The sequence below is a fragment of the Balaenoptera acutorostrata genome, chromosome 11 (assembly GCF_949987535.1).
Source record: "Balaenoptera acutorostrata chromosome 11, mBalAcu1.1, whole genome shotgun sequence".
Classification (NCBI taxonomy): domain Eukaryota; kingdom Metazoa; phylum Chordata; class Mammalia; order Artiodactyla; family Balaenopteridae; genus Balaenoptera; species Balaenoptera acutorostrata.
The window spans coordinates 63,105,784-63,119,506 of record NC_080074.1 but is presented as its reverse complement, the minus strand read 5'-3'; the positions used below and the strand labels follow the sequence as shown (position 1 = coordinate 63,119,506).

General features: G+C 45.3%; 1 protein-coding gene across 1 annotated transcript; it reads right to left on the bottom strand.

Annotated features, from left to right (window-relative positions):
- Nucleotides 1–7,687: 7,687 nt before the first annotated feature.
- On the bottom strand, nt 7,688–13,169 carry LOC103000457 (keratin, type II cytoskeletal 6A-like). The gene is made up of 9 exons (XM_007179405.2): nt 12,435–13,169; nt 11,256–11,470; nt 10,852–10,912; nt 10,612–10,707; nt 10,321–10,485; nt 9,719–9,844; nt 8,672–8,892; nt 8,420–8,454; nt 7,688–8,306 (listed from the first exon to the last, which is right to left on the bottom strand). The coding sequence occupies exons 1-9, from the start codon at nt 12,972–12,974 to the stop codon at nt 8,053–8,055; spliced, it is 1,713 nt and encodes a 570-aa protein (XP_007179467.2). The 5' UTR covers nt 12,975–13,169; the 3' UTR covers nt 7,688–8,052.
- Between the last annotated feature and the right edge of the window lie 554 nt (nt 13,170–13,723).

Here is a 13,723-nt window from a genome sequence, read left to right as displayed (position 1 = left end):
AAGTTCTCCTGCCTTCCAGCTCTGAGTGCTCTCAGTACAACAAGACTAGTCTGAATTCACTTAGCTGGGAGTTAGTCACTGACTCACACAAAGGTTCTCCATGTTACGCTCGTGTATGAAATGCACTGAAGCTCCTCTCGCCTGGTGTTTCACCCACAAGGCAGAACTACTGGAGGTCAAAATAACCTATTGCTTATCCCTTACCTATAATTAGTAGTGTTTTCACTGATTGCAGAAGTTAAACATGACTTATTTTTGCTTTCATTACAAATTTCCCACAGCTAGATACGTAGATTTACAATATAATGGGCCTCTGTATATCTGTCACTGGATTTTATACAAATTATTAACTCATGGTCAGCCTTATTTCTTCTATACTCCCACCCAATTCCCTATCAATCTTAAAATATTCAAAAGCAAATCCCAGAGATCATATCATTTCTTTAGTATATAATTCAACATTTATTTTGTAAATGAGGTACTCTTTTAAATACATAACCAAATACCATTTATATATCCTTAATATTTATGCATTCATTAACATTAAGGAGTGTCTCTTCAATCTTGAACTAAATCCGTTTGTGTTATTTATATTTTAAGTTTTGGTTGTCCAAATCAGGATCCTAATAAGTTCCATACATTTTGTATTTCGGTGCTCTGTCTTTAAAGTAGTATGTCTGTAAAATCATTTAAGTCATTAAATCCCCCTCCGCTTTTCCACTTGCAGTCTATTTGTGAAAAAAAATAAAAAACAGGTTATTTGTCCTGTGCATTTGCATAGTCATGTTGTCTTACTTAGCATGATCTCGTGTCCTTTGTGTATCCTGTAAACTGACAGTTCAAATTAGAAGCTTAATAAGCTAGCTATTTAAACATTACAGATACAGATGTCATAGAATGCCTATTTATATACTGAGTATTGATATTTACACACCTACTTATTAACTGAAAAATTAAACAAGTAATACATGGTTAAGGAAACAATTACATGCTCAAGATCATTCCCCACTCCTGTCTAGGAAGACAAAGCCGTGTTGCCACTTCCCTGTGTATCCTTGTAGTCACGTCACTTCGATATGTTTCTGTGTTTTTCCTGGGGCATGTGTGATGCATGCGAGCATATACATTGAATATATACATACAGATATATATGAAACACACATATATATTCCCTTTTGCAGTTGCACTCACGCTGTATGTACTTTGTCTCCCATGTCTATGTTTTCACTCGATTCTCATGCTATTTCCTACAGGCTGTTTTCTCCACCTTTACCTGTGGTCCATTGCTGTGCATCAGCAACGTCTTATGCTGCTTTCAGCTTGGCCTTCCTTTCTATTGTGGCTTTCTCTTTCTTCTCTGCTCCTTTTCTGAGCTCTATCAACTAATATTATCATCTTTTATTTCTCACTCTACTGCCCCTTTGTTCTCTTATTTCACCGTGGTGTTTATTTCATTGCCTTTTCGGTAATAATCTTCGTCACTTTTTTCTGTTGAGTGTTTTCTAAGTGCCTCTTGTTTTTCTCTTTCAATGTAAAGTGTCCTTCGTGGGGCCTGGAATGGTTCCTTTCTAACGAGGGCTCATCTTTGAAAGAGGCGAGCTCCTTCTGGACCTGTCTTTTGCAGACAGTATTCTGGGAGGAGGGGCCAGGCTGCAACCAGGCTAACAGGAATTCTCATTATGGCACAGGCTGTGTGAATAATTCTTTTAATTTGAATTAGACGAAGCCAAGGAAGATGGCTGCGGCGTGGCTCGCAGTTCAGTCTCCGTCTTCTTTGCTTCCCCGACAACGTGTTGCCAGTAGGCCTTGCCTCTGATCCCTTACTCAACCCTACCTTCACTGGGTCTTGAAACTTCATGGCAAATGGGTCCTCCCTGGAACACACACACCCACTTCTGACTGTTGCAAACCAGCCATTCTTGGATTTGCACCTGAGGATGTGTTCTTCACATTCACACAGTAGGAGTTACATGAGTCAGCAGTGCCTGGCAGTAGGAAAACCTCAGGGTTAACTTTGTGTGCTGTCCCTCTGTGGTCACCACGTTGTTTAGTTTTGATTTGTTTGTTCTCAAGAGTGTTCTTCACTGGATTTTCTGAGATCTGCCCTGAGGGCATCTTCTCTCTCAGTTTCCCAACAACTGTGTTTGATTTCTTGCTTTCTGTGAGAAGAGTTTTCTATGTTCTTTTTTTTTTTTTTTTTTTTTTTGATTGAAGGACTTTACGATGTTTTCCTCTTGGGGGTTGAGGGTGGAGATTACTTTTACGTTTCTTGTTCTCCTTGTTTCTTTTAAGATAATATCTGAGAAGGGGAAATGCCTCCCTTTCCTCCATTAGGCTACATTCAGAAGTCTCCCATTCATATATTTATATTTAAAATATATATAGCCTTTAAACTTGTAAGCAATAATTGAAATTCAAAATATTAATTTTCCTTTCTCGCGCTGCATGGAAACTATTGGCTTCAATGAAGACGTCATCGTGCTCAGGGCCTCTCCCTTCCCTGAGCCATGATAAGAGTCACCTGAAAGTTTTCTACAAGCCATCATATTTACCATCATCAGAAATTTAATCCCAAAATGTATTTGTGCTCTCCTCAGTGGAAGAACCTCCTTTATTGCTTAATCACAGTTTGCAGCATTGAAAGCCCAACAGATACAATGAAAGAGAATAGTATGTAAACCACCATGTACCAATCCCCCAGATTAAACACTTATCCATATTTCTCAGCTTGTCTCATCGAATTCCACTACTTCCTATATTGAAATCTTCTACTTTAGTTGATGTATCTTCAAGGAGATTAAGACATGAAGTCATTTCACTTGTCAATATTTGCATGCATGTCTAAGTTCTTGAGAAGGACTTTTAAATCTAACTGTACAACAGTTTTATATCGATCATGAGCAACAGTCACTTCTTAATGAAACCTAATACTCATTTATGTTCATACTTCTCTGATTATCTCAAAGATGTCTTTTTATGCTGGTTTGCTTGAAGCAACATCCTAACTAGATTCACATATTGCATTGGACTGGTGGTTCTCTTAAGCTTCTTTCGTTCTGTAATAGATTCCATTGTTTTCTTTTATATACCACTGATTTGTGGAGAAATTGTTTTTTTCTCTAGAACGGCTACATTCTGGATTTGGCTCATTGTTTCTGTTGGTGCCACGTAACTTCTAACGCCGGTTTTTCCTCGGTACTACTTATATTAGAGTTGATTAGATTTAGTTCCATTGTTTCAGGCGAGATTATGTCCCAGCTGGTGCTGTGTGCCCCGTATTGCATCAGATCATGAGGCATATAATACAAGTTGTTCAATTTAGTGATGTTAAGACTGATCCAGGTATATCCATAGTTCCAGCCTTAACCCTCCATTAAAAAGTGTCCAATAAATTTGTCATCTAATATTTTAATATACATTGATCAATTCTCAGATTGACTATTTCATGAGGGGTTGCAAACTGGTAACTTATTAACTTAACATCCTGCCTTTGCATTTATCACCTGGCAGTCATCTGTAAGGAAGGCACTGTCATGGTTTCCTTTGTAGGTAACCTAATATGTATTTAATTGATACAGGAAAGGCAGAAGAAGCGCTTCTTTCTCTTTATTTTGCAATTTTAGAATAGTGGGTTGGGAGCCCAGCAATTTCCAAGTGTAATAAAGAAAGTTATTTTTTGTTTGTTTGTTTTTTGGGTTTTGTGTAATTATAAATTCACAGTTCAAAAAATATATTTGATATGTTTGAGTCCATGGCAGGCATTAATCCTTTTGGTGCTGAAACTGTCCATTTTAGGCCAATGGGAGCTCCTCAGATTGGCTTCTGTGTCCTTTTGACAGAAACGCATTGGACTTTGCAAGCTTCCTTGTTGACGGGGACGAGATGTCTCAAGGCTACCTTGTACTTACCTTGCAACAGCCATGGAATCAGCCATTTCTGGGAGTCGCTCTGGTACCTTTTATTGAGAAATGATATTCACAAGCTAAAATTTGCATGCTACGGGTGCTCATTGTTACTGGGTTACTCTTGCTTTGAAGACTTTTCAATGGATAGAGCTAAGAAGAATGTAAAAATAGAATTGAAAAGTACTCAAATCAGAAGTTGATACTGATATTTCCAATTCAAATAGAATACAGGATGATTTTCTACCTGTATTTCTTTTACTCACTCCGAAAAGCTGAGCTCTGAATGACATATGACTTATTTGCTTTATCCTACAACAAACCTATGATAGTGTCAAACTAACAGTACTGATATTATTACGAAAAAGAGGGCTATTAAATGCAGTTTCTGATTTCTTTGTGGCTACACCCTGCAAGTGCTATGAAGAAGCTCAGATTAGGCAAGAGGAATGGAGAGAGAGAAACGCGGGATGAAGGAAAACCTTCATAAGAATCCAGATAAATTCTAGCCTTGCAGTTTCAAACAGAAGCAGGAAGGAAAGGTCTTCCATGACTACATTTGATGGCGAGGAGTTTCTTCAGGGGGGGAGGACAGATACAGATGGCAGTGGGGTTAAAGAAGGGGGTTCTCTGGGGGCACGAGGAGGTTGGGGACAGTAAGAGTGTGGGGGAAAATGGCACATCTAGTGGACCGGCCTCCGAGACCTCAAGAGGATGGTTTTCCTCTGCCACTCACTTTCTCGTGCTAAAGGGACACCCCTGGGGTCCAGGAAGTAAGAGCATTGAGGAGAAGGCACTGCCCAGCAAAACTCATGGTTAAAGGAATCCAGCTGCTGTTAGAGAAGAACTCCTCAAGCCCTTTCGCCTCCCATCCTGGGATCTACTGTCAGCTTTTCTCAAGGCCAAGTACAATGAAGAGTTAGCTAGCAAGGGATTCTGTAGGGATGACTCTGGGAGCACGGAGCAGCGCAGAGAAGAGCAGCCTGCTCTCAGCACCTGTAGAAACGTTCCCTCCTCTGGCTCTTCTGCACCCCATGCCCCCACCGTGAGCTGGGATCCCATGCACTGGGCTGTACTGGCCATTCTAGCCCATGCAGCTAGAATCCACGTGGTATGGCTCACAAGTGATCATTCTGAATCACAGAGGATTCAGGTAAGGTGAACTTTGGATACAGCCTCTAACTGGAAAATGTTTTTCTATTGGAGGTGGTTATTTCTAAAATGTATTTCCTATATTTTCCAGGTACATGGACTCCATACAGGAGGAGGCAATTGGCTAGCCTCCTTAGGAGTCAAATCCAGTATCTAAGGACCGTCAGTACTGCCGAGTCCTTCCTTGACTCAAAAACACGTCTTTGCTCTTGCGAAAGAAATACGTTTCCTCTTATTCAGTCCTCAGTGGGCAAAGGAAATCAATCGGAATGGTTTAATCTCAGGGAGCTTAACCTAGAGACTGAATCTTTCCTTCCTTAGTACCGAAAAGGGTAACCGCGTTTAATCTCAGCTGTCATACAATGAGGACATCGTGGGGAACACACTTTCTCTTTTGAAATGACACATGTTCAACACCAAAAAATTTAGAAAGTACACAACGTAAAAGAAAGACAGTTTACTAGAGTTAACGCCAGCTTGAGATGATGAACTTTATTGTTGTTGCATTAGTTCTTCAATGATTTCTCTGTATCTCGGGCCCTGCAACCGTCTTTGTGTTCCTTTGTGATTCTGTCTCTTTCTCTCCCTTACTTGTTTCATAATTTTGTGTACAAAATTAGTTCAGTGAAAACTACAGATGTTACTCTGAGCCCCACACTTTAAGTGTTTTTCGTAATAAACTTTGAATTTCAGAATAGTTGTAGATTTACAAAAAATTGTGAAGAGAGTACAAAGAGGTCTGTATACAATACACATTCATTCCCCCTATTATTAATACCTCTCTTTAGTTATATTTCTCACAATGAAGGAAACCATATAAATATATTACTATTAACTAGTCTATACTTCATTTGGATTTCCTTACCTTTTGCCCAACATTCTTTTTTCTGTTCTAGGGTATCATCCATGGTACCACTTTCCATTTAGTCATTGTGTCTCCTTCTTGGCTAACACGGTTTGTCAGGTGTTCCTTGTCTTAATGACCTTGAAAGTTTTGGGGAACTCTGCCCAGGTGTTCTGCAGATGTCCACAATTGGGCTTTGGCTGATGTTGCCTCATGAGTACACTGGAGTTATGGTGTTTGGGAGGAAGACCACAGAGATGACGTGTGCCCTTCTCATCACATCATATCCAGGGTACTTGCTATGAACCAGACTTACTACTGTCGGTGTTACCCTTGATCACCTGGCTGAGGAAGTGTTTGATTGATTTCTTGACGGTAAAGTTACTCTTTTCCCCCATTTTTAGGCTGTGCTCTTTGCAAGGAAGTCATTGTGCACAGCCCACACTTAGGGGGGAGCAGTTCTTCACTCCTTCCTCGATTGGGGAGCACCTATGTAACTAAATGAAATTCTTCTGCCTGAGAGTTGTCAGTCATCCCTTATTAATCAATTTAGTCAATCCCTTATTCACGTCAGTGGGGACCATGAATAATTATTTCATAATTTGGGTTATAATCCAGTACATTATTTATTTGTCTATCTATTTATTTATGGCTCAAGTTGTTCCAATTTGTCTATCAGGAGCTCTTACAGGGTCTTTTTGATTATTTCTTTACTTCTTGGCACTGAAAGATGCTGCAGGATCATCTTATGTATATATTCCACCCCATTCCTAGACTCAGTCATTTCTCCTGGATTCCTAACAAGGGAACTTTCATTCCTAATGGTATAAGGCAGAATTCTCCAGAGAAAAAACCTGGGATTAGGAACATGGACAGAACAGAGACTGGCAAAAGTGACTGGCCCTCAGGAAGATGTTGACAGACCAACCTTGCACTGTATCCTGAGTTTTCCATTACCCATTTGTAGAAGTCAAAGGAAGCCAGGGCACAGCTGAGAGAGGATGCAGGGCTATCTCTTTGGAGCAGCAAGGGCTCTACTTCTTTGAGGCTCTGTGAGAGGATTATGTGGTAAGGAAGGAGGCATTTCCATTCTTACTTTGCCTCCACACTTCAAAAAATCACCACCTGTGCTTTGTGTCTGAGTCCTTGGATCCTGAATTTGCCCAGCGTTTCCAATTTTTCCCTGTCGAAAGGATTACTGGGATTGACAACCATGAAGTACAACTTCCTGCATTTGTACTATTTCCTCAGCACACATTGCTCGAAGCATAATTTCAGTTCAGAAGTATGTACATTTAAATTACTCCTGATACACGTTGCCAGGCAAGTTTCTTGGTCATGAGGCCTGTCTAAGGATAAATCAAATATCTTACTCTCTAGTCAATGTCCTTCTGATCTACTTGGACTGTAATATGATTCTCTGGGGTGTATGGGTGTCAACTGGGGCAGGAGGAGGTAGAGTGTTAGAGACCAAGTCAGAGAAACGAATCTGCTGGCACCTGGTAAGGGCAGTGAAAACAGACTTTACTATGATGATGAACCTGCTCCCTCCCGCTTCACTTGCCAAACTGTTCTCGGAGGACTCCTGAGCATCCGGATGCTAAGTGGCTGTTTGCCGAAGTTCTCTAAAGGAGGGGGGTGAAGCACATGGGGATTGGGTGTACGCTTCATTCCTGAAAAGGCATTTGCCGGGTGAAAACCACAAGAACCATTGGTAACAAAGCAAGGCAATATGAAACCACGCATTATAGTATAAATCTGCTTTATTTAGCAATCCAAGTGAGCAAAGAGCAGAGGAAGCATCACAGGGATAGAGACCCCCGTACATCATAGAACTAGTCACTTGTGCTTTCATGATCACTGCAAGGGAGGAACACAACACCTGTGAGATGGGACATACTGGGCCAGTGGAAAGCTAGGGGCATTGCCCTGTTCTGGAGTAGGACCCAGACAGTGACCTTCCGATGGTGAGCAATGGAAGCTCAGATACGGCAGGTGTTGGCGGACAGGACATGAGGGCACTCAGCAAGTTCAGTTCGAGCTCAAGGAGTAAGAGAAGAAAGAAGCAGGAGAGAGGAAGCAACTGGAGGAAAGGGCAGTGAAGCTGGAGAGGGAGCCTGAGACACTGTGGGACCCCGAGCCCATGGCAGGTGTTCAATGCCTGTAGCCCTTCCTGCTGGAGGAGGAGGTGGTGGTGTATTTGATGGCGGAACTGCTGCCCCCGGAGGAGCTGAGGCCACCCCCGATGGCTCTGCCACTGCCGGAACTGAAGCCACCTCCGGAACTGAAGCCACCTCCAATGCCGTGACCACTGCTGTAGGAGTAGCCACTGCCTCCGCCCAGGCCTAAGCCGCCGCTGACACCGCCGGCACCGCCATAGCCACTGGAGACGGTGGACTGTACCACGGCTGGAGAGGCAAGGGGACAAGGCCATGACAAGACATGGTGAGCTCACTCTACCACACAGAGTCCAGTCAGAAGAGCACAAGGGCAAGGGAGGGAGGCAAGAGAAGGTACTTACAGATGTTGACTTGTCCAACGCCTTCCCCATTCAGCCTAGGAGAGAGGAGACAGCCATCATGAGACCTCAGAGCCAGAGCTGGACCAGCGTGGGAAGCTTGGGCGTGAGGAGAGCCCATGGGGAACGTGCCTTCTAAGTGCTTTTCTGGGAGTGGCATTATGGCCATGACTAGAGCGCCTTCCACTGGTGCTCACTGGCTGGACACCTTGGACATGGACCCAGATGTTTGAGGAGGTTGTGTGAGTTACTCACCTGCACTCCTCGCCTTCCAGCAGCTTCCTGTAGGTGGCGATCTCCACATCCAGAGACAGCTTGACATTCATGAGCTCCTGGTAGTCCTTCACTAGCTGCGCCATATCCTGCTTTGCCTTCTGCAGGGCGTTCTCCAGCTCGGCCAGCTTGTTCTTGGCGTCCCTGAGGGCCAGCTCCCCACGCTGCTCAGCATCGGCGATGGCCGATTGCAGGTTGGCGCACTAGAGGGGAAGATGGGCAGATGAACCTGCAATCTGGACTCCTGAGGAGACGAAGCATGGTTCTTCTTTCCCAGTGAGGAAGAGCTCTAGAGCCCAGATTCCATGGAAAAGGACGTTTGACACTTTTTGTCCAGTCTTTTTCCATTCTGCAAACCTGAACTAGTCTAGGAGCTCCCTATGCACTTCTGTGTTAACCACCCTAATGAGGATGGAGGTGGTGACTGCTGGAAGATATTACAGCAGACCCAAGACCAGGGGACATTGGAAGAAATGGACCCACTGGCTTCTTCTGAATGTGGACAGTTTGGGTAAGTTCATGTGGATGCACACGAACTCACACAGAACCACAGACACCCACAGTGAGGAGATGATTTCACTTTAAACTGTTGCGACCTTGCCTTCCTTCCACTTCACATGTTTGGAAAACCCTCATTTGTCCTGTGTCTTTTCTCAGCTTCTTTTTCACATGGAATCTGAGCATATTTGCAGCAATCTTCCTCACACTTTCTGGCCTGACCTTTTCTTTGCCAACTTGTGTCTTGCATTCCCAAATCAATCATTCCTCTTATGGAATCTCATTTCAGTGCCTCAAGACTGTATCTTTGTACCGCTGACCAGTTGGGATTGGTCCTGTCATGCAATTGTTTCCTGCTGTTGGGTTGGGATCCATCTCTCTAACCTGTGGGAACTAACTAAGGGAGGAAGTACATGTCCTCCCCTCCCTGCTGTTCCCTCAGTGCCCAGGAGTTCCCTACATGGTGGTAGATGATCCCTGGTGGCCTAGGAAGGAAAGGATGCTTTTCTCCTCCATGGTCCCCCCCCATACCTGCTTCTTGACGTGGTCGATCTCAGATCTCAGCCTCTGGATCATGCGGTTGATCTCAGTGATCTCCTGCTTGGTGTTGCGCAGGTCGTCCCCGTGTCTGCCCGCCGTCAACTGCAGCTCCTCGTACTGTAAACCAGAGGGAGAGAGGGTGGTGTCCATGGGCTTCACAGGACACTAATCAAGGTTTTCACAAATCGAAACGAATGGTTTGTCCACAAGGTGTTTTAAGAAATTTGGTGTTACAAGGTCATGGACACTGTACACCCATCACACACCATCCTTGGTAGGACCACTGACTGCCTGGTTCTCTTCAGGACCAGAACATCCTCTGTACTGTTTCTGAGAACCAGCATTGGGGTGAAGCTAAAGCAAAGATCCCTTGGACTTTATCTACGGTAGCTTTTGTCCTACATTTAGGTTCTTTGACTTACTAGACGTGGACATAAATACTGTAAAGATCTACTCTGTTGGTCAGGGTACACGTCCATTGAGAGGACCCCCGCTTCCTAGATGGAGATTTCCCGAGTGAAGTCTCGGGAAGCCTTGCTGGTCTCCAGCGGGGAGGCACAGGGATTCTTCTTCAGCTCCCCATCACTGCTCACCTTGCACTTGTACCAGCACTCAGCCTCTTCCCGGCTCCTGCAAGCGATCACCTCATATTGCGCTTTGACTTCAGCGATGATGCTGTCCAGGTCCAGGGTGCGGTTGTTGTCCATGGAGAGGACCACAGACGTGTCTGAGATGTGGGTTTGCATCTGAGCCAGTTCCTGCACAACAAGAGATCGTCAGATCCCCTTTTCCCATGACATTTACAGAGGCACCCAAGCCTAAGATTTTCCATCTTTTGCAAATCTCTTTAGAGTCAATAAAACAGAGTGTGGAAAGATGCTTACTGCTTCATAGAGGGCTCTGAGGAAGTTGATCTCATCTATGAGAGCGTCTGCCTTGGTTTCTAGTTCAACCTTATTCATGTAAGCAGTGTCCACATCCTGGGGAAGAAGCCAACAACTTGGGATCAGATGAGCCGAGCCCTCCTTCCCAGTCTGCTCCTCCTTTAATCTCCCCGATTATTCTTTTCCCAGAGTCCTCTCCTTCAGCAAAGAAACATGAACCCCTGATCTTACTCATCTCACCTTCTTCAGATTCACAAATTCATTCTCTGCTGACATGCGCCTGTTGATTTCATCTTCATATCTGGAATTAGAAAGGGTAAAACCTAACTGAGTCAGTGGTGAAGGTTATACATCAAAGACAGCCTGGGATCCCAACTTCCCACAATGGATATATCCAAATGGAGCTTTCCTGCCAGTAAACCTAAAGGACGAATTCTGTGGTCCCTCAATTGTTTACATCTTTACTCTCCCCATCCACCTGTGTGGCCCTTTTGTTCTTCGGGGTTTGTGTTTAGGCAAGAATTGTGGTTTCATTTCCATGGACATGTTTTACTAAGAACCATGCCCTCATTTGGACCTGGTCATCTAATAGACTTGAAGCGTGGGCTTCAGGAAACTGAGCCCTTTTCTCTCCTGTAACTCACTTCTTCTTGAAGTCCTCTACCATGTCCTGCATCCCCCTGAACTCGGAGTCCAGGCGGCTTCTCTCCCCGACAAGGCTGTCCAGCTGTCTCCTGAGATTGTTGATGTACTGCTCGAACAAAGGCTCCAGGTTGTGCCTCACGGTCTTGGTGCCCTGCTCCTGCAGCAGGGTCCACTTGGTTTCCAGGACCTTGTTTTGCTGCTCCAGGAATCGGACCTGGACGAAGACAAGATGGTTATTTGTGCAACAAAGGAAAGAAGGAAGGAAGGAAGGAAGGAAGGCAGGAAGAGAGGTGGGTTGACTGTGCCCAAGCAGATCTGGTGGTCCCCGTGGTGCTGGGCTACTCCAGAGCGTGCACAGAGGCTCCGGCTGACGGTGCTGCTCCCCTGACTGTTTGCCTTCACACCACACAGATCTCACTGGCCACGTTTCCCCAGGGAGCTATCACACAGTCCCTCTTCTCCATTACGGAGCCTGTCAGTCAGTGACTTTCAACATTTCTTTTCTTCCTCTTGATAAGCACAATCACAAATGTACTTTAAAATAGTATTTCTCTCGTATATCACACAGACTTATTTTATAGAGTGTATCTCAGCTAAAGGGATGTCAAATGTTTAGAATCTAATGGTTAAATTCCAACCCTATTGATGATTGGATTTAATCTTCTTTCCCATCTAGTGCATGAGTCCCTCTAAAACAAGCTCCCTTAATGCTCAGGATCTGGTTCTACAAGTTAAGTATTTCTATGCACATATACCTGTTTCTGAGTCTTTTTTTCCTGACATTTCCTCTGGGTTTTTATCTTCTTTCCTTCCCCACTGCCACCCCAACTAAGGCTCAAGTGCAGTTTCCACTGTAATTCCCTTTTTAATTTCTTAGACCCTTCAGAAGATCAAGCTAACTCATTCCATTCTCTCAGTTTCTTTCCTTTGCTTGAGGGTTATCAAGAGTGGAGAATGCTTCCCAGGCAGGAATGAAGACATTTAAGGGATCAGTAGCTGTAAATGATTGTGATCACCTTCTACCTGTGGTCCACATGGAGCCTATCCTGCATCCCAGTGGAGAGCTAGCCCGAGTCCCCTCCTCCCTCTCTGCCGAGGCTCCCCCTGGTAGGACGTTGGTTGCGTCACTCCACTGGGGACTCTGAAATCCCAGTGGAGGGCAGGTGCTCCCGGCTCACCTTGTCGATGAAGGAGGCGAATCTGTTGTTGAGGGTCTTGATCTGTTCCCGCTCCTCAGTCTTGATTCGCTGGATGGTGGGGTCGATTTGCAGGTTGAGGGGAGTCAGGAGACTCTGGTTGATGGTGACCTCTTGGATGCCTCCAGGGGGACAGACGGGCATGCCAGGGCCCCAGTAGCCAATACCGAAGCCAGCTCCACCACCGAGCCCAAAACCACCACCAGCTCCACTGCCAAAACCAAATCCACTCCCAGCTCCACCTCCAACGCTATAGCCGCCTCCAGCGCTGCCGCCATATCCGCCACCGAGGGCACAGCTGCCCCCTCCGAGGGAGATCCTCTTGGAGCCCCCCACGCCATAGAGGCTGCGGCTGCCAAAGCCAGCTCCTCCACCCACTCCAGCGAGCCCACCACTGCCCCTGGAGCGGCACACGGGCACGCTGCTGAAGCCAGAGCGGCTGACCCCAGGGACTCTGGCTGAGCCGGCACTGAAGACACGGCGGCTGCTGCTTTGGCTCTTCACGGTGGATTTGGAAGTCATGGTTCCTGAAGTCGAAGAGGCTGAGGAGGGCGTGAGAGGTGGAGGGTAGAGCTGAGAGGAGCAGATTGGTGAGACGGAGGTTGCCAGCAGTGGCTTATATATGGAGAAAATGGGCTGGGCTCAGTGCCGGAAGGTGAGCCTGCAGGTTGGGAAGGCTGGGCTTTACAAATAGTGACATCACCCCCAGGCACTAGAAAGGTATGAAGTATGAATGTTGCTTCTTTGGCATCCTTTAGTCGTGGAGAAATTCTCCTGGCTTCTAGCCTTGACTTGATCACAACACAATAAGTCTGGATGTAAATTCACTGAAGTCATGAGTTAGTCATGTTCTCAAACAAAGGAGACAAGGAGTTGATCTGTGATAATTGTCCCCTCCTTCTGCTTACTCAGACACTGTTCTGTGTGCCCCTTTCCCACACAGTTTTTCTCTTCCACCAGCACCACCCTTCCCATCAAGTTGGACTGCCTCTGAGAGCTAATAGGCATTTGCCCTGTGGCCTGAGCAAGAAGTGGCTTGTGGTGTTTTCCCGCCATGTTTGAACCTGTCCTTCTGGAGCTCCTGGCTGCTTTTCTGGTGGCCTGGCCTGGGAATGGGGGCTACTTTGGGGACATGACCCTCCTTTGAAAGGCAAGAGGGACAAAGGAGCTGAGTTTTTACAGCATAAGAGCAACTCTATCCTATGTGGAATTGGCAGTTTCATGATAGGATAAGAGATCACCCAAGCCCACCCTGCCCAGAGATCTGGCTT